Genomic DNA, 22,993 nt, shown 5'->3' with positions numbered 1-22,993 from the left:
CATGCGCCTGGTGTGAGTTTTTAGCCACTGGGTCCGGGACTCGAACCGCAGTCAGCTACATTAATTACTGGTCCTGAGACTTTTTTCTACATTCTTGTTTGGAGTCAATTGTTCATTTTGGTTCTTTGGGACTTACCAACGCAGGGCTGGCCCCATAGGGTAGTAGTTCAGGGAGCTAGATCCTACATGGCCAACTGCAGTTCAGATCTCAGGGCAGTGGTTTGAAAAACATGCTGGGTGCACATGCATGCATGCCAAGAATCCCAACAGGATGGAGAAATGGAGGAGAAGGGATTGTGGCATTATCATTCCTCATCATGAGATGCTTTCTATTTTTCTCTCTCTGTCCCTCTCTGTCCCTCTCTGTCTCTCTCTAGCAAGAACATGTACCCTCTGACAATTAAAAGGAAAAGAATCAGTGCAGATCAGACTTACTTAGGATGTCATCCAGGAAAGAGGGTTACAAGAGGTGTGAAGAAAGTTGGTGATAGTGAACTTTTCACATGTGAAATGAAACAAGAGTGTAGCAGATTAGACGGCAGTCTCGGGCCACTGAGCCATGGCTGAGTGGCACAGGAAACTGGCTGAGTGGCCCTTCGTTGGCCTGATCTTTCTTTCCCTCCCTGCCATCAGACTGTGAACCAGCTGGCCCATGCCCTTCACCAGGACGAGCAGCTGCATGCCGGCAGCCTGGTGAGCGTGATGTGGCCCAACTCTAAGTGCCCACTCCTGAAGGATGACCTGGTGTTGATGGACAGGTAAGGGGGAAAGTGCCTTCTGGGGAGGTCCAAATTGGGAGGCCCCGGCGTGCCATTCTGGATGATGCAGGCTGAGGTCCCCTGGTCCCTGTCCTGGGCCCGTTTGTTAGCACAGCCTTTCAGATGGGCTCTACCAGATCCTCCACTGCTTGGATTCCCTCCAGAGCCTGGCCACTATACTCGTGGGAGTCAGTGACAAACAGAGTACTGTAGCTTTACTTAGACATGCATAAATACAAAACTTCACCTTACTTGTCACCCTCAAGGTAAAATTGCAAGTCGTTACATTTTTATAAAAGTGATGGACACATGTGCTAAGAAAAACAATGAAACTACACACACACTTCCAGGAAGTCTGAAGGATACAGAATGGAAAGTAAAAATCCCCCAGTAAGAGCCAGGCCTCATTTCTGTACTCTCCCTGGCTCTCTTCTTCATGACCTGGTGGCCTCACAAATCCTAGGTGTGTTCCCAGCAGGAAGAATAAGGCTGTTGCTCTGTGTCTGACGATGTTGGTTTACCTCTGCGTGTCACTTTAGCCCTGGTATTGATGTCACCACGGAGCTGGACAGCTGGATTGACAAGTTTTGCCTGGACGCTGATGTGTTTGTGCTGGTGGCCAACTCGGAGTCTACCCTGATGCAGACGGTAACTGCCCTGTCGCCTTCTCCCACACATGCAGGACCTGGCTGGGCAGGTGGCTCACAGGCTGTGGCTGACACAGTCCCTCCTCCACTGACATTTTACCGTTTGTCTAGGAAAAGCAATTCTTCCACAAAGTGAGTGAGCGTCTTTCCCGCCCAAACATCTTCATCCTGAACAATCGCTGGGACGCGTCTGCCTCGGAGCCTGAGTACATGGAAGAGGTTGGTGCTTCCGTGTGGCAGTTTGGGAAACGTAAGCCTGCATGAGCACTGTCTACCCAAGGCTGGTGGTGCACTCCCAGGTGGCATCAGATCTGTGACTTCTCTGGATTAATCTCATTGTCAGAGATTTCCCAGGCGTTCCCTGTGCTGTCTTCAGATTGCTTTAAAAGCTACCCCTCCCCATTCCCATTCCTAGTTGGATCTCCTTTTTTGTCAGCTTCTGAGGAGCATGCCCACTCCATTAATGCATTTTTGTTTGGGGCCAGTGCTCATTTTGGTTCATAAAGAACCAATGTAGGACAGGTTCAGCTTTGAAAAGAGGAATGAATAATTGGTTCCTAGACAGTGTACAACTCCCAACTTTGTATGAATGAAATTAAGAAAAAGGCATCACAGACTAGTACTGTTAGGTGGTAGAGCGTGGGGTCGGCACACAGGCAGACACTGGGCATCGTGACGTGGTACATGCCTTCAGCCTCCTGGTAAACCAGTTCCTCACCTGTGAGATGACTGAGTAGACTTGTCGAGAGGATGGAATCTGTTGAAAGCACCTGAGTAGGCATCTACAATACACTGTTATCATTTTAAGTTCTCAGTAGAGCCTGGAAGGATCGGAATTAGGTGGGATTTGGGGGCTGGCAAATAGCACGGTGGTTAAGGTGGCTGGACTCCAACGTGGCTGACCATGGTTCAGGTCCCAGACCTGGTGGCTTGCTTTTCCCTTTCTTTCTCTCTCTTGTCTTTCTCTGGTCAACTTCAATAAAATAAAATAATGCCAATGAATAAAATAAAAAAAGAATTAGGAGGGATTTTCTAGTGGTGCTCACTTACCTTATATATGAGGCCCAAGAGGATTTGGCATGTCAGAAGATAGAGTCTAGGTTTAGGTTTAAGTTTCTTCGCCTCTAGGTCCTTTACTTCCGGGGCACCAAAGTGAAACATGACATAAGTGCTAACGAGGGCAGTGTGGTGCACGGTTAAGCATTTCTGCTTGTACATGCGTGCAGTCCCTCTTGTGATCTATGCCCCAAGGTTGGCATGCAGCCTTCCCATTGGTCCTGGGAAGCTTGGTGGCTAGGGAGCAGAGAGAGTGGGAGTTAGTTCACCGTATGTGCATTTGTGCCTTTTGAATATCAAGTCATATGAATATGTTACCTATTATTTTTATTTTATGTATTTTTGAGAGATTTTTACTATAGGGCTCATACACTCACTGGACAAAGAGAGAGACAGAAGGCAAAGAATCACCCCCCCAGGAGGGATGGCCACACCACGGTCCCTTCGCCTTCATTCTCTTGGGATTTGGGGCACACACGCACATGTACCTGGCATGAGTCTTAAACCATCAAGTATGGGACTCGAACCGCAGTTGGCCACATGGGAGTCCAGCACCTTAGCCACTATGCCACCTGCTGGCCCCTGTTACCTATTTAAAAAGAGCCAGTGGGGGGGGTCTATGGACTCCATCAGGAGGGGCCCATTGCCCCCACCTTGCTCACATACACCGTTTGCTTGGGCTGCAGGTGCGGCGGCAACACATGGAGCGCTGCACCAGCTTCCTGGTGGATGAGCTGGGCGTGGTGGATCGAGCCCAGGCTGGGGACCGCATTTTCTTCGTTTCTGCCAAAGAGGTGCTCAATGCCAGGATACAGAAAGCCCAGGGCATGCCCGAAGGAGGTAATAATGGGAACAAATTACCTCCTTTTCCCTCGTATTTGGAACACCTGCTCTCATGCTCAGTTAGTCTGTAGAAAATTGTTGAGAATTAGTTGGGGAGAAGAGCCCTAAATGAAAGGCTTTTGTTCTCCAGTCAGTGTCTAGCCAGTATCCACTGGACTTGGCATCTGGATTTGACCAGTTCCTCTGCTGCCTCCGTATTTCCAGACTAATGCAGTACAATTCTCCTAGGGGGCGCTCTTGCAGAAGGCTTTCAAGTGAGGATGTTTGAATTTCAGAATTTCGAGAGGAGATTTGAGGTGAGTCCTTTGATTCTGGCATCTAGCAATTCTGTGCCTCCCCAGTTCTCACTGCTCTGTCCCTGGAGGTGAAACCCAGAGCCTGGCCCTTGGCTGTGGGCCCTGGTGGCCCCTGCCTCCCTCAGTGCCTCTGTCTGTTGCAGGAGTGCATCTCCCAATCTGCAGTGAAGACCAAATTTGAGCAGCACACAGTCCGGGCCAAACAGATTGCAGAGGCAGTTCGCCTCATCATGGACTCTCTGCACATTGCAGCTCAGGAACAGCGGTAAGAGCCCAAGAGCACGGACAGGCAGGGGGTGGTGCTAGGAGACAGCACTGTCAGCCCCACCTTTTAATTATTTTTTTTAAATTTTGCTACAGGGTATGTACACTCATTAGAGACAGAAAAAAAGAGAGAAAGGAGGGAGAGTGAGAAAGCACCCCTTGGGGGATGGCCATGCCACAGTCTCCTCTCCACTTTTGTCTCCAGATTTTGGGCATGGGCGTGTCACACAGACACCTGGCATGTTAGTTAGTTACTTACCTACTTACTTACATTCACTGTACATCAATACAGTATGCAAAATGAGATTTTTCCATCCATATACATTGTATATTGGCTCAATCAAATATATAACCATACATGTTACATCAACAAATAATTAATTTCTTGTTTCTTACATCCCCCCCCCCCGCGATTCCCTACCTCTTACCCTCTGCCAACTCCCTCCCTTCTCCCACACTGTCTCTGGTATATACAGTTGTTTTTCATGCCTTTTTTTTTTTAACATTTATTGATTCACAAGAGATATTAATTAATTTAAAGACTTTCAATAGCAAGCACAGTTGATATATACATATTTATGAACGCATGTTTGACGCACGGCCGGCAAACGACCGGCCACTGAGGACTCGGCGAAGGCGGTGGGATGGGGATATAGAGACCCCACACATGGCAAAGGGCGCGAGAGGCCCATGCGGGTGAAGCGTGCAAGAGAGAACACACCCCCAAGGTGCGACAGTTTAGGTAAACCTCAGTGAATAAAGTGAACATACTATAAAGTAGGATGATTTCTCGCTTTCTGCAGTAGAGAGCTATATTATATATATAGAGAGAGAGAGAGAGAGATGGAAAGAGACAGAATAAGTAGGGTGCTCTAACCTGGCTACACTGGGGAGCAGCAGGGTAAAGTCTGGGCGGAGGGTCTTCAGTGGTCGAAATCCCTGAATGGGGCTGCTCAGAACTTGAATATGGATAGCTGCTGATTGGCTTATCCTGGCTCCTCGTCAGACCTGGGGAGCAGGAAGGTGAAGTCTGGGCAGAGGGTCTTTGGTGGTCAAAATTCCCCGGCATGTTTTTTCAAGCTGCCAGGTCTGGGACTCAAACTGTGCAGTTAGCCATGTGGGATCCAGACACCTTAACCACCATGCTATTGACTGGCCCTGAACTTATTTTTTAAAAACTTTGTTTAGCGAGAGATCAGCAGATGGCGTAATGGTTACGTCGCTGGACTCCAACATAGTTGACTGCAGTTCGAGTCCTGGACCCAGGGACTTAAAACTTGTGCTGGGCATGTGTGCGTGTGTGCCCAAGATCCCAAGAGAAGAATGGAGAAGGGATTGCAGCATGACCACCCCCCCGCCCCAGGGGTGATTTATCGCTTTCTGTTTCTCTGTCACTCTGTGTCTCTGGCCAGCTCACACTTAAAAACTTTTTAGAGAAATTTAAAGTATACAAAATAAAGAGAATAATATTAACACCTTTCTACCACATAGAATTGACAATATTTATTTTATACTATATTGAGTTAAAATAAAACAGGAGAAATGTTAAATACCCTTTGATCCTTTTGTTCTTATTTCAGTGTCACTCTGCCCACATCTCAAAGGCATCACGGTCATAGTTTGTGTTGTCCTGTCACCTGTTTAGAAAGGACTTTTCCCTGGTACCAGCAGTTGACGTAATGGCTATGTCGTTGGACTCCCACGTAGTTGACCGCGGTTCGAGTCCCGGACCCGGTGGCTTAAACTCACGCTGGGCGCATGTGCGTGCATGTCCAAGATCTTGACAGGAGAATGGAGGAGAAGGGATTGCGGCATGGCCATCCTCCCTAGGGGGTGATTTCTCGCTTTTTGTCTCTCTGTCTCTCTCTTTCTGGCGAGCACACGCACCCTATAGCAAAAACCTCTTCCCCCCCCCAAAAAAAAAAAAAAAAAGAAAGGACTTTTCCCCTAACCCTAAAGAGTGTCTGATGCTGCTTTGTATGTGCTGTCGCATGTCCATGCTGTGAGGCTGCCGCACTTCTCATTGGCCATGAAGCTCGGCTTTAGGAACGTTAGCTGTTGTAGCATAGTCCGTTGGGAACATACCTCATTTCCCTATTGATTTTTAGATTGCTTTTATTGTTTTGCAATTGCAAGTCCTACTGCAGTAGGCATCTCGTAACCTTTCTCTTGTGGTCACAGACCCCTTGCACATATTCCTGAGTCCTTCTAGGATTTGTTCCTAGAGGAGCAGCTGTCCTGTCTTAGGGTAGTGCATCTTCAGTTTTACTTTGTTGTTCCCCAGAACGGCTCTGCCCACTCATCCCACCAGTGTTGTCTGTAGGAACTCCCGTTTCCTCAGCTTTCACCAGAACTTCAGACTTAGTCATTTTCACCAGGCTTCTAAATAGAAAGTAGTACCTCTTTTTAATTTCATTTCCTTGATTACTGGTGAGGTTGAGTTTTTGGTTCCCCCCCCATATTAATTTTCAGAGCTTGTTCTAAACGCCTTTAAAACACCCTTCCCGTTCTGTCACTGTGACCACCTCTTCCACATGGAAAACTGAAAAGGAAGTAGTTGGCCACAGTGTCTTGTTCCTGTGGGGAAGTGGAAGGTCCTGTCTTCGGGTCGTCAAGGCAGGATGGCAGATTGGCCCCCTCTTGCTCCTCTGCTTAGTCAGGTGGGGACATGTATCTCCTGACCAGCACTTGTCGCTTTCAGGGTTTACTGCCTGGAGATGCGTGAGGAGCGGCAAGACCGGCTGAGATTTATTGACAAACAACTGGAGCTTTTGGCGCAAGACTACAAATTGCGAATTAAGCAAATTACAGAGGAAGTGGAAAGGCAGGTGAGAAGTTAGGGAAGGAAGCGCTTTGGGAGAGATTTGGGTTCAGAGTAGTCTAAGGTGCTGGAGAAGTGAAGAAACAGACATCCTTATCTTAAGGTGCATCTCAGCCTTCCAGAAGTTGGTTGTGGCCCTGATTCAAGACTGTGGAGCCTCCGCTCAGGTCCTATTGTCCCACTGTTGACCCTGGGCAACTTCCTCTCCTCTGGGCCTCCTCCATGAATCAGATGGGTGGGGTCAGTCAATTTCTTGGGTCCTTCTGCCTCAAAGCTTTAGTCCCATTAATCAGCCGAGGGGCCCGCTGGAAGGATGTACAGTCCATCAGAATCTCTTCTGGTGCAGTAGAACTGAGCCACGTTCTTGCTTGATCCTTAACAGCTTCTTCTGCCGTAGGTGTCAACTGCAATGGCCGAGGAGATCAGGCGCCTCTCTGTGCTGGTGGACGAGTACCAAATGGATTTCCACCCTTCCCCAGTAGTACTCAAGGTTTATAAGAATGTGAGTCACGAAGCAGCAGGTTCTCTGGGCAGGGGTCCCGGCAGCAGTTCTGCCCTGGCTGGTCTGTGTCAGCTCCCTGGGCAAGTAGGAGGAGAAGCCAGGGAGATAAGGCTCAGGCTGTCCTCCGCCTTCTGTGGTCACCTGGTGGTGTGGGCTCAGGGCTCTCCTGGCGAGGTGCTGCTTCTCTTACCCTTCCCTTGTGGTCGCAGGAGCTGCACCGCCACATAGAGGAAGGACTGGGCCGAAACATGTCTGATCGCTGCTCTACGGCCATCACCAGCTCCCTGCAGACCATGCAACAGGACATGATAGGTCAGTGCCACAGGGGCACCTGGGACCTGGGGCTCTGGGCTGCCAGAGGTCAGATGCAGAGGCCAAGCTAAAGAAATGATGATCTTTGCTCATCTGTCACCTCTTAACAATGATTCAACTTGATACCCTCGGGTTCTGGGTCTGTGCTGTGAATTCATTCTTTGTTGACTTGGGGTGCCCATCATGTGTAACTTTTAGGACTATTGGGCTGAGAGTTTGGCCTGTGCTGCAAATCCACACGAGGCATAGCTCTTGGCAGGGGTGAGGTCTCAGCCTGGACCCCCTGGGAGGAGCTGGCCTGCCTGCCGCGAGTGAGGCATCCCCACTCACGCAGACTGACTCATTTGCAGGGTGGGTTCTGGGCAGAACTGTTCCCGTCCTGGCAGAGGCTGGCACGGCCCTCATTCTGGAGGCTTGGCAGTGGTATGGCACAGGGCTGAGCCAGTGTGTTCTCTCCCCTCTGTCCCTGGCAGATGGCTTGAAACCCCTCCTTCCTGTGTCCGTGCGGAATCAGATTGACATGCTGGTCCCTCGCCAGTGCTTCTCCCTCAGCTACGACCTGAACTGTGACAAGCTGTGTGCCGACTTTCAGGAGGACATCGAGTTTCATTTTTCTCTTGGGTGGACCATGCTGGTGAATAGGTTCCTGGGCCCCAAGAACAGCCGTCGGGCCCTGATGGGCTACAATGACCAGGCAAGCAGTTTCTCACCTCCGGGGCATTGTGGGCAGTCAGTCTGCACCCAGCCTCCAGGCATCCGAGCCGTGTAAACTGGAGGTTCCCGAGGCTATCGGTGTGGTATCGTGCGTGCCATTATGCAGTACAGCACAGTCACGCTTTTTGCCACAGATCCACCCGGCCTGTGCTTGGCAATGTTCGTGAGGTTACAAATGCTGGCTATATGTTTTTTTCCTAGTACACATTAAAGTAAGTACATAACTGCCAAAAGCAGATGGTTTTCCAAATGTCCATCTGTATAGCACGATGGTAAGATCTGGATGTGAAAGCCCACCTCCCACCCACCCTCATTACCATTATAAGATCTGGATGTGAAAGTCCACCTCTCCTCCGCTCCCATTATCATCATAAGATGTGGATGTGAAAGCCCACCTTTCATTCATTCCCATTAGCATCGGAAGATGTGGATGCGGAAAGCCTACCTCTCCTCCACTCCGCTCCCCTTTACCATCGTAGGATATGGATGTGAAAGCCCACCTCCCACCCACTCTCGTTACTGCGCTGTTGCTCTTTCTGCCTGGCCCAGGCTGTAGGAATATACTGAGGCCTGCATGGTCATGCTCACATCCTAGGGTCCCACAACCCCCACCTTTAGGCAACAGGTTTGCACGGAGCTCATTTTCTTCTTTTTGCCTTCTGGATGTGGAAGAGCCATCCTCTGTGACCTATACTAGCTCGCTGAGCCTTAAGGGACACCGAGACCTGCCATGTTTTCTCGGCCTTGCTTCCTCTGCAGGTGCAGCGTCCTGTCCCTCTGACACCAGCCAACCCCAGCATGCCCCCACTACCACAGGGCTCACTCACCCAGGAGGAGCTCATGGTTTCCATGGTGACAGGCCTGGCATCCCTGACGTCCCGGACCTCCATGGGCATTCTTGTTGTTGGAGGAGTGGTGAGTGACAAGTCCTGCTCGGGAGGTGGGAGTGGAGGGCAGGCGGGTGCGGACTGAGAGGCTCAGTTCTGGTGGTTGTCCCTGTGCTAGCCCAGCTCTTCCCAGAGAGCTGAGTGTTTTCTCTTCTCTCAGTGACACTGTTCACTGCGGTCTTGTGCGAGCTATGTGGCCTGAGCCCTTTCACATACATTTATTGACTTAATTAAGCCATACTCAACTAATAGGACTTTCGAATAGCACCATTCCCATCCCCTAGATGAGGGAATGGATGCAGTGGATTGCCAAGGACACAGCTGGGACTTGAACCTGGCCCCATCTGACTAGGACCATGTTCTTTCCCCTGTAGGGCCTATAGTAGGTGGGGGCAAGAAGTGCTCTGAGGCATTGCACCTGGGATCTAGAGAGGTGGGTGTGAAAGGAGGAGCTTCTCATTTTGGAGAGTTTTTTTTTGTTTTTTTGGGGGTTTGTTTGTTTGTTTGTTTGTTTGCTATAGGGCACGTGTGCTCGCCAGACAGACAGAGAGAGACAGAGAGACAGAAAGCGAGAAATCACCCCCCAGGGGGGATGGCCATGCTGCAATCCCTTCTCCTCCATTCTCCTCTCAGGATCTTGGGCACGCACGCACACGTGCCCGGCGTGAGTTTAAGCCACCGGGTTCAGGACTCAAACCGTGATTGCCTACGTGGGAGTCCAGCGACATAGCCATTACGCTAACTGCTGGTCCCGTGGAGGAGCTTCTCATTTTGGAAGTGAGGAAACCGAGAACAAAACTCGCAAGGGCCAAGCCAATTCCCCATTTCTGGGTTTTGTCACCCTTTCTTTCATACCCCAAAGCCTCGCATAGCAGGCTGCCTTCCTGATAATGGGGTACTCCCTGTGTCCTGACAGATGCACTGCAGTTGGAGTCATTTATGCCTAGGGTTTTCTCGGTACTGTGGGCAAGTTCGCTCCCTTGTTGTTGACCTTTGAGTGGTGGAGTGGCAGTGGGGTGTAACTGTAAGGAAAACCGCCAGGAACTGCACCCCAGCTTATAGGACCAGGCGGGACAGATCCAAGCCCCCTTCTAGGCTGCAGGTGGCATAGGCTCTGGTTCTTCTCACAGATGGTGACTTGGCAGAGGTTACTGTCCAGTGACTTGCTGACACTGACCCTGGGTAGGAAGTCCTCTGCAGCCTGTCGCTCTGAGAGGACAGGAGTACACCAGCCCAGTTTTCCCTGTCTGCTCACTCAGCAATCAACATCAAAGGCTTCTGTGACCAGCGATGTGGGAGTACTCTGCTCCACACCAAGCTAGTATTCAGTTCTGAGCAGACACCTGCTGGGCATCCTTCCAATTTAATTCTGACCCTGTCCACCTGGAGATAGGGTCAGATGCTGTGGGCTGTGTCATGCAAGGCTGCCCCCCATATCTGATGCCAGTGGCAAGCCCCAGGTGGTTGTGCCTCTGTTTCTCACAACTAACTATATATATCCAGGATCCCAGGAACCCCCTCCATGGCTTTGAGTAATTTACTAGAGCAAAGGCCAGACCCATAGCCTAGTGGTCCCACACAGCCAGCTATCCAAATCTGGCCCTGGTGGCTTTGCAAAGCCCACCAGGTGCATGTGTGTGTGTGTGTCCCAAATCCTGAAAGGATAGAGATGGAAGAGAAGGGATTTTGGTGTGACCACATCCCATTGGGAGGGTGCTTTCTCCCTCTCCCTCTGTCTCCCTGGTCAGTGTACATGCCCACTGGCAAAATTTTAAATATTTTGTCAGGGCCAGCAGATGGTGTGGTGGTTAAGGCACTGGACTCCACATGACTGACTGTGGTTTGAGTCCTGGACCTGGTGGCTTGCTTTCTCCCTTTCTCTTCTCTCTTGCTCTCTGGTGAGTGAGTGTGTCCTATATCAAATTTTAAAAAATAATAATTGAATAAGTAATTTTTTAAGAGTTTTTGCTATAGGAGTGTGCTTGCTGGAGAGGCTGACAGAGACACAAAGCGAGAAATCCCCCCTTCTTGGGGGAGGATGGCCACACCGCAGTCCCTTCTCCATTCAGCGAGAAATCACCCCCAGGGGGGGTGGCCAGGCTGCAACCCCTTCTCCTCTGTTGTCCTCTAGGGATCTTGGGCACGCATGCACACATGCCTGGTGTGAGGTTTTTTTTTTTTTTTTTTTTTTTTTTTTTTGAGAGGCTTTTGCTATAGGGCGTGTGCACGCGCCAAACAGACAGAGAGAGACAGAGACAGAAAGCGAGAAATCACCCCCCCAGGGGGATGGCCACGCCACAATCCCTTCTCCATTCCTTTGGGATCTTGAGCACACACTCACATGTGCCCGGCGTGAGTTTAAGGCACCGGGTCTGGGACTCGAACCATGGTTGACTATGTGGGAGTCCAGCGACATAGCCATTACACTAACTGCTGGTTCCCTGGTGTGAGTTTTAAGCTGCCGGGTCTGAGACTCGAACTGCAGTCGACTACATGAAGTCCAGCGATGTAACCATTCTGCTGGTCCTCCTTTTACACCCAACTCTTTAGACCCCAGGTGCAATGCCTCACTACAGGCCCTACAGGGGAAAGAACAAAAAAATTTTAGCCAGAGCAGCTCATGGAACTCAAGGAAACATGTCTTCCAGTTTATTACAAAGGATACAAACGAAGAGACACATAGGACAGGGCATGTGGGAAGGGACATGCGCATCCGTGCCTTCTCCAGGCATGTCACTACAAAGGATACAAACGAAGAGACACATAGGAACAGGGCATGTGGGAAGGGACATGTGCATCCGAGCCTTCTCCAGGCATGTCATCCTCCAGGAACCTCGACAGTTGTCAGGAAGCTCCCTGTCCTTTCAGGTGTTTACGGAGGCCTCATTTACCTAGGAGGGATTGATTAATAAGTCATTGGCCATTGGTAATGCACTTAACCTTCTGCCCTCTTCTTTGCCCCAGAGGTAGGGGGAAATGGGGCTGAACGTCCCAATCCCCCCTTTTTTATCTTTAAGAATTATTTATTTAACTTTATATGTTATTATTATTTTTTAATCTGCTGTAGGGCACATGTGCTCACCAGAGACAGAGAAAGTGGGAAAGAAAGCAAGCCACTAGGTCCGGGACTCGAACCACACTTGGCCATGTGAGGGTCAAGCACCCTAACCACCATTGCATCTGCTGGCCTCCATGCTAATCGCTAATCCTACCTTGGACTTTCTGAAGACCAGCCCCCACCCTAAGGACTGCCGGTCACCAGTCATCTCATTAACATACAAAATGAAATTTACCACTTTGAAGAGTTCAAGGATTTTAGGAGTTGTATGCCAAGAAACAGGAGGACAGCCAAGTATATACATCACAGTATTGTAGGGGGTCGTTGTGTAGTAGTTTGGTTCAAGGCAGTGTGGTTCGTTCACAAAGTGGCTTGTGGCCTATACCGATTCATAGACTCATTTGGGTAAAGTGAGTATGATGTCCACAGTGAGGACACAGGTGCAAGACACTTGGCTGAGGTCATGCTGCCAGGATAGCGGCCGTGCAAGGGTGGCCGCGCTCTTTGACAACCACCACAGTGCCTTGAACTGAACTGCTGCGTGCCAGACCGAGAGAGGCTGTCTGCTGTGTGGAATTCTGCTCGTCAGTATTCAGAGGGGACACTGCTCGAGGACATGCCGGCATTTATCTGAGAAGTCTGCATCCCCAGATCTGGGCTCTGGTCCTAACCCTCACTTTGCATAACTCATGTCACGTGGCCAGCACCAAGTTGCCCTCGCTTTAAACTGTTCATGTGCCTACCCATCTGGCCTCAGGGAGCAAAGGAGACATTGAAAGATGGGCTCTGAATAGGCATTCACAGAAAGGCTCCTTGCCTGGGGCTTGTGGAACAATTTTGGTAGTGACAGTCCCAAGAGGACGTGTGGTAGGGGTGGGCTCACAGAGGCTCGGCCCCAGGTGACCACGTGTCTCTGCAGGTGTGGAAGGCGGTGGGCTGGCGGCTAATCGCCCTCTCCTTTGGGCTCTATGGCCTCCTTTATGTCTACGAGCGTCTCACCTGGACCACTAAGGCCAAGGAGAGGGCCTTCAAGCGCCAGTTTGTGGAGTATGCTAGTGAGAAGCTGCAGCTCATCATCAGCTACACCGGCTCCAACTGCAGCCACCAAGTCCAGCAGTGAGTGACCCCATCAGCCCTGGGTGAGGACGTTCCTCCAGTTGGGGGGCAGCCCTGGCCTCTTCCACCCTGGCCTAGAAGCCACTGGCTCCCTGGTATCGTGAACCTTGAGGGCTCAGTTCTGCAGGGCAGGGGGTCTCTTAGGGGTACTTTGTCCAAGCCTGGGACCAGGTCTCTGGTTCCCCAGAAGAGCAAGAACTGGGAAGATGAGGGACAGTCCTAATGGAAGTTTTAGAAGGTTGCCTTGAGGGATGTGGTCGTGGACGCAGCTCTGACATTCTAGACCACAGCTGTTGTTTCTGCCCCTCCTAGGCCAGGTCAGGGCTGTGGCACGCTCTGGGTGTGCTGCTAGCCTCCTATCATTTCATGCTGTGCAGCAGGCCCTTCACTAGGCCTCCTGCCCCTAGTTTTTCATTTACTCCTTAACTCCCTTAGGTAGATGTTGTTTCCCTGGCTTTTTTTTTTTTCTTTTTCTTTTTTCTTAATTTGCCAGAGGGCACATGTACTCACCAGAGAGAGAGAGTGAGCTAGAGGAAGTGGGAAAGCACCCCACGGAGGGTGGTCATTCCACAATCCCTTCTCCTCCATCGGTCCCTCGTTTGGGATTTTAGGTTTGCACACACATTCACCCAGCATGTTTTTCAAACCACCAGGTCTGGGACTTGAACCATACGATTGGCCATGTGGTAACCACCATGCCACGAGCTAACCCTACATCTCTTTTTTCAAAATGAGGAAACTGATGGGCCAGCAGATGCCATGAAGATTAAGGTGACTGGATCCCACATGACTGACTGTGTGGTTTGAGTCCCAGAGGCTTGAAAATCACACCAGGTGTGTGTGTGCATGCCAGACACCCACAGAGGAGAATGGAGAATGGTTTGCAACTTGGCCGTCTGCCCTGGGGAGTGCTTTCACACTTTCCCTTTCTCCTCTAAGTGCATGTACATTATAACAAAATAAAAAACAAAAACAAAATGAGGCTAGGCCTGAGGAACAGTTATTTCCCCCCCACCCCCGCCTCGGCCAGTGAGCAGCAGAGCCAGCATCTGAGCCCTCGTCTATCGTGGCCAAGCCCTGGGGTACGCTGCCGAGTTACGGCTTCCCCGACTGCTGATACTGAGTGTGTTGGGGTGTTTCAGCAGCAAGTAGGAAAGGTTCTGCCAAGCCAGGACTGGTGCAGGACAGAGTGCCAGCAGGATGCTCAGGGCGAATTGAGCACCGATGGCGCCCTGTGCAAACAGCCTGTGTGCCCTGTCGATCCTGCCTTTTCCCCCGGTTGCAGGGAACTGTCTGGGACCTTTGCTCATCTCTGCCAGCAAGTTGATGTAACCAGGGAGAATCTGGAGCAGGAAATTGCCGCCATGAACAAGAAAATTGAGGTTCTTGATTCACTTCAGAGTAAAGCCAAACTGCTCAGGTGAGGCTGCCCGGGTGACTGTGGCCAGGGGCTCCAGCATGCTGGGGCTCAGTGGCTTGTCTTGTGTCTTGGATGTGGACACAGACTTCTGGTGGGGACTTAGCTCACTGGCATGTTGCTGTTTCCCAGCACTTGCCAAGTGTCAGGTGGTGCCCGCAGGAGGCTCATCAGGAGGCAGGGCCGCTGCCTCAAGGCACTTGCAGTTGGGCATGGTGACTGCCCAGGTAGCACACGTGAGCACACCTCACAGGCCCCTCTGCTGTCCCTTCTGTCCCTCAGGCACTTTGCCTGGGCTGTCCCGCTATGTCTTTAGGACTCTTGAGAGTTGTATCCTCAGCACCATTTTAGAAATGTGATGTTTGGTGTCTACAGAGGTCAAGTAACTTGTCTGGAATCCCACAGTAAATGACTAGGCGAGGAGCAGAGTCCAGGCGTGCTTGGCCCCAGTGGCCTCTGCATTCTCTGCATTCATGCTTTTTGTGCTGTGTGAGACCCACTGCACACACATAGCTTAGTTTTTCCTCTTTCTTTTTGTTCTAATTTAATTTTTTAAAGAGATTTTTATCTTAGAGTACGTGAGCTCCTTGGAGAGACAGAGACAGTGAGAGGGAAGCTGGGAACTCACCCCTCTGGGAGGATGGCCACATTGCAATCCCTTCTTCATTCTCCTCCTGGGATCTCGGGCACATGCACACATTCCCCCAGCGTGATTTTCAAGCCACTGGGTTCGGGACTCGAACTGTGGTCGGCCATGTGGGAGTCCAGCAATGTAACTGCTATACCATCTACTGGCCCCTCTCTCTCTTTTTAATCACCAGAGGGCACATTTGCTTGTCTGCCACAATCCTGTGTCCACCATTTCTGCCTTGTTGGGATTTGGGGGCACACAGGCATACCTACCCAGTGTGTTCTTTTTTTTTTTTTTGAGAGGTTTTTGCTTGCGTGTGCTTGCCAGAAAGACAGAGAGAGACAGAGGTAGAAAGCGAGAAATCACCTCCCAGGGGGGATAGCCACGCCGCAATCCCTTCTCTTCCATTCTCTTCTCGGGATCTTGGGCACGCATGCACACGCGCCCGGCGTGAGTTTAAGCCACCGGGTCCAGGACTTGAACCCTAGTCAGCTACATGGGAGTTCAGTGACATAGCCATTATGCTAACTTCTGGTCCCCCCAGTGAGTTCTTGATCGGGCTAGCTATTGAAACCACAGTCACCAAGTGGGATCCAGCCTCTCTTGGGCTGCATGTTACTGCTGTGCCATGGAGCAGGCCCTAACAGAGTCTTAACACCTCAGTCCACGCCTAGCGTCAGCATCGTGGATCCTGGTCACACACATGCCTGGTGTACTCAGGGCATTCTCTGGACCTGAACCTGGGATCTTCTGATGTGGGTCAGCTTTGCAGAGAGTTGGATTTAACTGCTGCACCACCATTCGGCTCCTGGTTTCTTTTTGAGCCCATGAAGTGGGCATAGCACCATGTTTACCTGCAGGGAAGCTAGTTACATAGCCAGGACTGGAACCAGGTCTCATAGGGTCTCTGTCGAAATGCAGAGCTTCCAGTAATGCTTTGCTAGAAAGAGCATCAATCTGAGCAGTCAGGAACACTGGGTTCTAGTCCATCCATGCATGCTTGTACGCCTCATTGTTTTCACCGTAAAAAGGGAATAAAATTTCATGACATAGCCACAGAGATGAACATTAAAGTGCTCTGCAAAAGTCCAAGACATGTTCAGTTCACGATAACATCAGTACTTGGGGACCTTGTACTTCCTGCCCCCGCCCCTGACGTCAGGGACCTGCAGGGTGGCAGAACCAAAGAGGAGATGCATCAAAGGCTATCAGCTCCCGCCCCCTCAGCAGATCAGTGGACTTTCCCTTCTCTTGACTCTGCAGATGTGCCCCACCCCATCCACCACCCTGGGCAGCTGTTTCCTCGGGAGCTCCTGGGGTGGGGGTGGGGGTGTCTACTGCTACTTGTCAGTCTCAGGGGCAGGGCCAAACCTACAGAGGTCCCTGTATCAGCACTCCAGGGCCCCGCTTGACGAGCAGGAAGACAGACTTCCCTGCAGTTTCTGGCCTGCCCATGGTCTTGGGAGAAACAGGCACAGAGCTGGAGAGTCAGAAGAGCCCTAGTCTGTGACCAGCAGTTAGTATAATGGCTATGTCGCTGGATTCCCACGTAGTCGACCGTGGTTCGAGTCCCGGACCCGGTGGCTTAAAACTCACGCCAGGCATGTGTGCGTGCATGCCCAAGATCCCGAGAGGAGAATGGAGGAGAAGGGATTGCGGCGTGGCCATCCCCCCTGGGGGGTGATTTCTCGCTTTCTGTCTCTATATCTCTCTCTGTCTGTCTGGTGAGCACACGCGCCCTATAGCAAAAACCTCTACGTTCTAGTCCATCCATGCATGCTTGTACGCCTCATTGTTTTCACCGTAAAAAGGGAATAAAATTTCATGACATAGCCACAGAGATGAACATTAAAGTGCTCTGCAAAAGTCCAAGACATGTTCAGTTCACGATAACATCAGTACTTGGGGACCTTGTACTTCCTGCCCCCGCCCCTGACGTCAGGGACCTGCAGGGTGGCAGAACCAAAGAGGAGATGCATCAAAGGCTATCAGCTCCCGCCCCCTCAGCAGATCAGTGGACTTTCCCTTCTCTTGACTCTGCAGATGTGCCCCACCCCATCCACCACCCTGGGCAGCTGTTTCCTCGGGAGCTCCTGGGGTGGGGGTGGGGGTGTCTACTGCTACTTGTCAGTCTCAGGGGCAGGGCCAAACCTACAGAGGTCCCTGTATCAGCACTCCAGGGCCCCGCTTGACGAGCAGGAAGACAGACTTCCCTGCAGTTTCTGGCCTGCCCATGGTCTTGGGAGAAACAGGCACAGAGCTGGAGAGTCAGAAGAGCCCTAGTCTGTGACCAGCAGTTAGTATAATGGCTATGTCGCTGGATTCCCACGTAGTCGACCGTGGTTCGAGTCCCGGACCCGGTGGCTTAAAACTCACGCCAGGCATGTGTGCGTGCATGCCCAAGATCCCGAGAGGAGAATGGAGGAGAAGGGATTGCGGCGTGGCCATCCCCCCTGGGGGGTGATTTCTCGCTTTCTGTCTCTATATCTCTCTCTGTCTGTCTGGTGAGCACACGCGCCCTATAGCAAAAACCTCTACAAAAAAAAAAAAAAGAACCCTAGTCTTAGCTCTCTCGCTTATTAACCTCGTGGCCTTGGCAAGTTATTGGACTTCTCTGGGCCTCCTTTTCCTCGGCTATAAAATGGGGATATACAGGTTTATTGGAGTATTACATGAGAATGTGTCTCAAGTGTCCTTAGAGTGCTGCTTGGCAGGTGTTGCTAACGATGCCTTGTTATCAGCTGTTATTACAAAAAAGCCATTTTTTTGCAGGAATAAAGCTGGCTGGCTGGACAGTGAACTGAACATGTTCACACACCAGTACTTGCAGCCTAGCAGATAGTGGGCAGTCCGGAGCAGAGCTGCATGGAGGAGGGGCCGTGCTGCCAGTGTCAGCGCCGCAAGAGTGAACGCCCACTGTCTCATGCCGTTTTGAGCCCTTCAGTGCTAGTTATTTATCCCCTCCTTCACCTGCTATTGCAGGAAGATCTGGCTCAGACCCTCAAGGTGGCTTTTAGCAATGACTAAGGACTGCATGGTACCAGGGAGTTAAGTTGAGGCTCTTTGCTTCATTGGGTTCAGTTGACAAAGTCTTGGGACACCAGCATTGCCGAACGACTGATTGAGGCCCTCAGGAGTATCAGGCAGACACTCCACCTTCCTCTGGCCTGCACACCTGCCTGTTCTACTCCAGCATGCCTACAGCAAGGCTTTGGCAGGGCTGTCTGGATTTTTCTTCCCAGAGGCACTGGAAACAGTTCCAGAAAGGCTGGATCTATTGTGGAAGGACTGGGGGTTCGTGTCCGTTTGGTCCTTCAGCTTTAATGCTTCGTGCTCTTGCAGAGCCTTTCAGACATGACTGCTGGCGAGTGCAGTATGGCTCGGGCTGTAGCCTGAGGCAGGCCTGTGCACAGGCAGAGGGAAGATGCTGCCAAGGTGGCTGGAGTAGTGAGTAGCTCAGAGGAGAGGGGTGTGGCGGATCTGTTGGGTTTGTGTGGTGCTATTGGAGCAGGTGAGCATCACCATGACCAGGAGGGACCTTCCTCCCTTCTTGTCCTTGTGTCCCTTGCTCGTTTCAGTCGTGGACCTGTGGAGTCCTGCATTATTATTGGTGAGAGATGTCCGGTCCAAGAGGCTAGAGGATGTAGTAGAGGGAAGGATGGCGGAAGTGGGGACCTTGGCAATAGGAGGGAAGTGGGCACAGCTTAGGATGGCCAAAGAGGGTGGAGTTGGCATAGAACATGGTCCTGTGTTTGACCTTGATCTGTGAGGGGCTCCTGGGCCGCAGAGCCCCCACCCCACTGGCTTGATTTCATTCACTAGAGACCTCTGGAAAGACATATCCCATCCCCCCAGCCCCGCCTTGCCCTAAGCTGCCCCCAGTCCTCTGGGCTGCTTCCTGTGACAGTGACTCTGCAGTTGGCTGAGCATATGGGAACCAGCACTGTCCTCCCTCCCTCCCTGGCCAGGGCCTCCAGCAGACACACTTTGGCCTCATGTTCACTCTAAGAAATGTTTCCTGTTGTTGAGTTTTGGAATTGTTAGTGGTTGAAGTGGGGGCAGTTCCTGTCACCAGGGTGCTAACTGTCTGGGAACAGCAGCACTGGTGTAAGAGCCTTGCAGTGCAGGTCAGAGAGCTTCCCAGAAGCCAGCACCACCTCTCTCAGAAAGGAGCCCACAGGGCTGGGGCTCAGCACGGAGACGGAGTTTTGTTCTGCCTGGTTTTGAACCTGTCAGTCTTCGTGGAAGTGAGTTGATGGCCTCTGAGTGCTAGTGGGTGGCCACACAGGAGACTTCCTCTTTATATACCTGCGTATCCTACAGTCCCTCGGTCTGCCCATCGTGTAGGACACAGTGATGGCCTCCGCCAAGGCTGACGTGCAGAAGGGGACACCCTGAGCACCTTGGCAGGCCTGGGTGGATGGGCATTGCCTCCCAGGTGTCAGGAAGCCACTGTCACACAACTCCAATGAATTCTGTGCTCTTTTTGGAAAAAAATTTTGAATAAACATAAATTTTCTCAATGTAGCCCCTGGGGAATGAATGAAATTTTAGACTTCTTATAAATTAAATATATACCACCAAGGGAGAGACCCTTTCTGAAAGAAGTGTGGCAGAAAGCACTTTAATTTGATGCTGCTAACTTTGTTCTCTGTTTCCATGTTCATTTGCTGGTGTGCAAGACCTGCTTGACACAGTGGGTTTCCTCTCAGATGTATTTAAGGTGACATATTTGCCTGAATCACTCCCGTATTACTGGTGATAATATTGGAAACTAAAATAAAACCTAGTTGGAAACCTCTGGGGATCTCTGCCTCGTCATTTCACTGGGGTCGTGTACTTTTCTTTGATAGAGCCAAGTCCTCAAGGTTGTATTTTATTTTTTCCATGAGTGAGTACGCAGGTGTACTTGAGAGAGCATGGTACTCCACACAGGGTCCCACACAGGGCTACACTCCCAGCCAGTCCTGGACTTGAACTGAGAACCTTCCCTTATAGAGGGAGGGTAGCATTTTACCACTGTGCTGTCTGATCCCGACTATAGTCTGAAGTGACTTTAACTTGGTTTGGGGGAAGTTCCCACTCTAATCTGCCCATGGGTTCTTCCTCAGTCTGACAAGGAATCTGACACTCTCAAAAGAACAAATGGCGTAACTGATCTGTAAGGACCAGGAAATCTAGAGTGATTTCTTGACAGATTTCTCTATAACTTCAAACCATTGTTCATAATCAGTAAATGACTCAGACTGGTCCACCCTACTTTGTCTTCTGAGAATTTGGTTGTGACCTTTCTTTTTTTCCCCAAGGGCCCTGGAGCAGATAAAGGCATGACTGACCAGTTTTCCTGCCCCTCCACATGCTGTCCCCCTGATTGGCACCACCACCCCCTACCCTGCTCGTCTGTCCATTTTCAGAGCTCTGCTGACGGCAACCTCATCCAAATTCCCCAGTCAGAAACGTGGCTACTCTCTGGCCCCCGCTCGGCTGTATTTTCGAGTTCACCGGTACGTGTGCTCTATCTAAGCTGTCTCTGTCCTCGAAATCTGTCTAAGCCCTGCCTACTTCCCCCATTCCTATTATAACCACCCTAGGCTGACCCAGATTCCTGCCTCCCGCCTGTCCCCTCCGCCCACCCTTGGCCTCTTATTTCTATTTCAAGGCAAACCTTCTCATACATAACTCAGCTTCCTACTCCTCTACTCAAAATGCTGCTGTGGCTCCCTGCCTCACCCAGAGCGGAGGCCCAGGTCCTTGCAGGGACCCACTGGGATCCAGCCCCACACTGCCTCTCCACTGCCCTGCTCCCCCTGCTCTCTAGCCACTTGGGCTCTTTGCTGTTCCTTGAAGCTACTAAGCACACGCTCTCCTTAGGGCCTCTGCCCCTCTCCTTGGCTACCCTCTGCCTGTCCTTCCTGATATGGCCACAGCTAACTAGCTCCTTTACCCCTGTGTGTCTGTCCGGTGAGGTCTCCCAGACCACCCCTTTTTAAGTCCCCTCCCCTTTCCCACCCCTGGCTCTCTGGAGTCCCCTTGCCCTGCAACATGTTTTCTAACAGTCACCATCTAACTTGTGCTGGGACATACGTTCTGCAAGGCTGAGGTTTTTGTTTTGTTGGCTGATACCTACCGAACATCTGGGCCAGCACCTTGCACGGATTGGATCCCAGTAAAACTGTCGTAGGGATGAACCTCGTCCTGGTAACAGCCCACACATTCATCGAGCCTCTGCACTGGGAGACAAATGCTATTGGGGACCGCTTATGGTAGACATAGTACCAGGGACTTTTAAGTGGGCTATGTTCTCAGTACTTAGCATTTTTAACTCCATTGCGAAAACAGGCTCAGAGAAGTCAGGACCAGCTGAAATCCCAGCAGCCGAGGGGTGGGGGAGCAAAATGGGGATGACAGAGCTTAGGTGTGAGCCCAAGTATTTATTTCTCAAAGCCCAGTGACTTTTAAACTTGATTTTGCCTTAACCCATAATTATATATTGTGATCCGGGACACACATACTTGCAAAATTTAATGAGAAGATATAATATGTGTGAGTTTATTTTGGTACACAAAAATTTGAAATCCATGCAGTTTTTTCATAATACACATTTTCTTTTTTTTAAAAAAAGTGCTATGGGGTACATGCGTTTGCCAGACAGAGTCAGGGAGAAGGAAAAAGAAATCATCCGGAGGGCTGTGCTGCAGTCCCATCTCCATTCTCTTGGGATTTGGGGCAGGCACACACATGCATCTGGTGTTTTTTACAAGCTGTCAGGTCCAGGACTTGAACCATGCTGTCGGGCATGTGTGGGATCAGCTGCCTTAACCTCCATGACACTTGCTGGACCCAAAGTATACATTGTCTATGATCATTCTGAAGATTTTTCATGTGTGTGTAAGCAAAACTAAATTTAATCACTACCTTGTCCTGCAATACCAAGTAATTTCTGTCATTATTAAGAAGCCATATACGATCCCCTGAATTTTTCCCCCACTGGTCCTGGATGATGACCCATAGGTTGAAGAGGGGGGGCTCTACACCTTGTTGTTGCACTCAAACACTGATTAATTTTTGTTTTTATTTCTCTTTGAGAAGGATTATTTAATTTATTATTATTTTAAAATTTGATGAGAGAGAAAGAGGGAAAGTGAGAAAGCAAGCTGCCAGGTCTGGGACTTGAGTTGTGGTTGGCCATGTAAGAGTCCAGCACCTTTAGCCACCATGCCACCTGTTGACCCACTGGTTATTTATTTATTCCCAGGCAAGGGCAGGCTCATTCCTGTGGTTTCTTAAACTGTTTCTCCTGCCCTCTGGAAGTTCTGGGGAATTTGGGAGGCTGCGAATTTCAGCCTGCCGCTAACAAAGTCCCCATTTAATCACAAAAAGTATGTAGCCAGGAATGTACCACTCTTCCAAGTACTAGTTAGACAGCCCTGGCAGCCTGATCTGGGAGATTGTCCGGTTAGTACAGGATTGCCTGAGCAGGGACCTTCCCGCAGAAGTCAGTTAGGTGTCCTCTGTCCTCAAGAGCATGGTTTTCGCTCTCCAAAACTCTTAGGCCATCAGGGCCATGGTTTTCCTTGTCTGAGAGTCTCTGACTTGAGAACAGAACAGCCTTGGACAGGGGTAGTTGTGGACCTGGTGAGAGGTGGTCAGGTTCTGGATATCTTTTTTTTT

The 22,993-nt window shown here is 50.6% G+C and overlaps 1 protein-coding gene across 4 annotated transcripts in view; it reads left to right on the top strand.

Moving 5' to 3' along the window:
* The window catches only part of MFN2 (mitofusin 2), a 40,314-nt gene extending 20,185 nt beyond the window's left edge, over window positions 1-20,129 (top strand). For all 4 annotated transcript variants that reach the window (XM_006145305.3, XM_014586568.2, XM_014586567.2 and 1 more), the window contains 14 exons: window positions 634-758; window positions 1,298-1,406; window positions 1,517-1,624; window positions 3,148-3,301; window positions 3,533-3,600; window positions 3,744-3,865; window positions 6,566-6,692; window positions 7,083-7,187; window positions 7,397-7,499; window positions 7,973-8,193; window positions 8,973-9,128; window positions 13,078-13,274; window positions 14,560-14,694; window positions 18,095-20,129. In XM_006145305.3, coding sequence (XP_006145367.1) covers window positions 634-758; window positions 1,298-1,406; window positions 1,517-1,624; window positions 3,148-3,301; window positions 3,533-3,600; window positions 3,744-3,865; window positions 6,566-6,692; window positions 7,083-7,187; window positions 7,397-7,499; window positions 7,973-8,193; window positions 8,973-9,128; window positions 13,078-13,274; window positions 14,560-14,694; window positions 18,095-18,164 — 1,800 coding nt within the window. In that variant the 3' untranslated portion in view covers window positions 18,165-20,129. The remainder of the gene's footprint in view (window positions 1-633; window positions 759-1,297; window positions 1,407-1,516; window positions 1,625-3,147; window positions 3,302-3,532; window positions 3,601-3,743; window positions 3,866-6,565; window positions 6,693-7,082; window positions 7,188-7,396; window positions 7,500-7,972; window positions 8,194-8,972; window positions 9,129-13,077; window positions 13,275-14,559; window positions 14,695-18,094) is intronic.
* Window positions 20,130-22,993: the final 2,864 nt, after the last annotated feature.

Source organism: Tupaia chinensis, unplaced genomic scaffold (assembly GCF_000334495.1).
Source record: "Tupaia chinensis unplaced genomic scaffold, TupChi_1.0 Scaffold000146_1, whole genome shotgun sequence".
NCBI classification, from domain to species: domain Eukaryota; kingdom Metazoa; phylum Chordata; class Mammalia; order Scandentia; family Tupaiidae; genus Tupaia; species Tupaia belangeri.
The sequence above is the reverse complement of the archived record's forward strand: the minus strand, read 5'-3'. Positions and strand labels throughout refer to the sequence as shown.